This window comes from Salvia hispanica, chromosome 6, assembly GCF_029641045.1.
Source record: "Salvia hispanica isolate PSC_SH4W2 chromosome 6, Shi_PSC_v1, whole genome shotgun sequence".
NCBI lineage: Eukaryota > Viridiplantae > Streptophyta > Magnoliopsida > Lamiales > Lamiaceae > Salvia > Salvia hispanica.
The window spans coordinates 22,367,464-22,369,509 of record NC_142697.1 but is presented as its reverse complement, the minus strand read 5'-3'; the positions used below and the strand labels follow the sequence as shown (position 1 = coordinate 22,369,509).

At 39.9% G+C, this 2,046-nt stretch overlaps 1 protein-coding gene across 1 annotated transcript; it reads right to left on the bottom strand.

The window, feature by feature from the left end:
• Positions 1-903: 903 nt before the first annotated feature.
• LOC125204609 (21 kDa protein-like) lies at positions 904-1,692 on the bottom strand. Its single transcript, XM_048103315.2, has one exon. It carries the CDS (start codon positions 1,663-1,665, stop codon positions 1,078-1,080), a length of 588 nt encoding a protein of 195 aa, XP_047959272.1. The 5' UTR covers positions 1,666-1,692; the 3' UTR covers positions 904-1,077.
• Positions 1,693-2,046: the final 354 nt, after the last annotated feature.

Sequence of the window (2,046 nt, the reverse complement as noted above, 5' to 3'; positions counted from 1 at the left end):
AGTCCACGTATGAGACGACGTTCAAACAGTAGTACGAAACACATTAGCCGAAGCCGAATCCTAATTTGATTTCCAATAATTAAAAAACGGGTGTGAAGATTTGCAATCTCGAGGAGTGATGTTACGTGTCGGAAACACCGAGAATCACGGTGAGGTGGTGAAAGTTGTTTTCCTCAAACCGAAAACAGAATCGCCAGTCGCAGCCCACTAGCTTTGACTGTTGTTTTTATACCCAACCAATTGCCAATTTTATCACCTTCATGTCTTCATACTCAACTCACAACTTTTTTCGCTTCTTAATTTTCTTCCATTCATATTGAATTACTCCCGACTTTTAGTGCAACTAGTATTTCGCTTCTCTACCCATACTATATGTTATACTCCACTAACCAACAAAATTACATATAATTCTTTTAGTATGTATGATTGACAAATAAAAATATTTTATAAAAAGGGGAAATATTATTGACCACCAAAAGATCAATAGGATTGTTATTTTAATTGAATCCATCACACCAAGGTTTTCGTTCTAATTCATTGAAGTTATTGATCAACTAGTCTAGGATCTACTGTGAGTTATGATACCCGAACCGCATCAAGCTGAGTTGTGAACTTGTGACATACTACAAATTAAATATTACTAGTACTAGTAATAAGCATTAAAGCCCGTGAAGCAATTTAGTACTAGTAACCATATGCGGATTTTCCGCAAGTCCTTGTGCAATCTAGCCCACCAACGTATTATTCAACAAATTATTAGCGCGCCATTGGCTGTCAAGTGGTTGCATTTAATTTGTTTTCCACCTATTCTCAATAAGTGACTCATTTCTGAATTTCATGGTGGCACTAGTATTAATTCATAATGTTACTGTTACTTGTTCAATTAAATTGCTCTAATTAGTATAACTCCATCAAATATCACTAGTATAATTTCATTATATTACAAAACTGGTGCGAGATCACCATCATTATATATCATACCACAAAACTAAAACATCGACGGACAAAACCACTCACTCAACCTCGTAAAAAAAGAAGAAGAAAAAAACACATTTTACAGTTGAAAAGAAGCACAACTTAAGTATACTTATCCGCAAACTTATTACAGAGAGCGAGCGCATTACTAGTAAGCTGCGCCACATTAGTCATCCGGGTCCGGATGGAATTCTTGATCCGGCCATTCAAGGCCTTGCCCGCAAACCCGTCCGAGCAGGTGGAGTCATCCGTGAGCGCGGCGCTTACCCACGTCTGCAGATTGCTCATATGCCAAGTGAACTCCGGGCCCTTGCCCCGCCCCAACTTCTTCAGCTCCTTCACCGATTTGCTCAGCCTATCCACGCTGTCGCTCATCTCCTCCAAGCAGTCCTTGATGGCGGACCGCTCCCTCGGCTTCAGCCCGCGAAACTTTGTGAGCTTGGCGACGAATGACTTGGCCGATTCCGCGGTGTCGACGCTCACCGTAAGCGCCGTCATCACCAGCTGCCGCGGGCTTTTTTTGATGGAGGAGGCGTATGTGGAGAGGGACTTCTCGCACACGGCGGGGTATGTTGTGGCTTTGCATGAGCTTCTGATGAAGCTGGCCGCTGGGTTGGCGGCGGCGGCGTATGAGAATGTGAGAGAGAGGATTATGAGTGAGAATATTGTGAGACTGTTGGGAGACCCCATTTTTTTCTTGTTTCTACGAATATGCTCTTGTTCTACCCTCTATTTATACACACAAATTTCATCCTTATCTGTAACTCTTTATTATGCCCATAATCAGGCCCACAACTGCTTGTCGGAAATTATCTTTTCTGAACATACATTTTTGAGATATTTATTTAAAATATTAGTATAAAATATTTTATGTGAGACCACTCATCCTTGAATAAATTACATTCGTCTTTTTGTACGGATTATTTGATAAAGTTACATAAATTCGATTGACTGTCTAATTAGTTAGACTTAATTTATAGTGTAGAGATTATACTATCTCAAGTTCAAATATTTGTTCTTTTAAGTCAGTTAGCGAAATGTCGCTACGATTTCATATCAGATTTGATGTGT

Coding starts and splice junctions, on each gene's coding strand:
- LOC125204609 (XM_048103315.2), bottom strand. CDS start 1,665: ATGGGGTCTCCCAACAGTCTCACAATATTCTCACTCATAATCCTCTCT.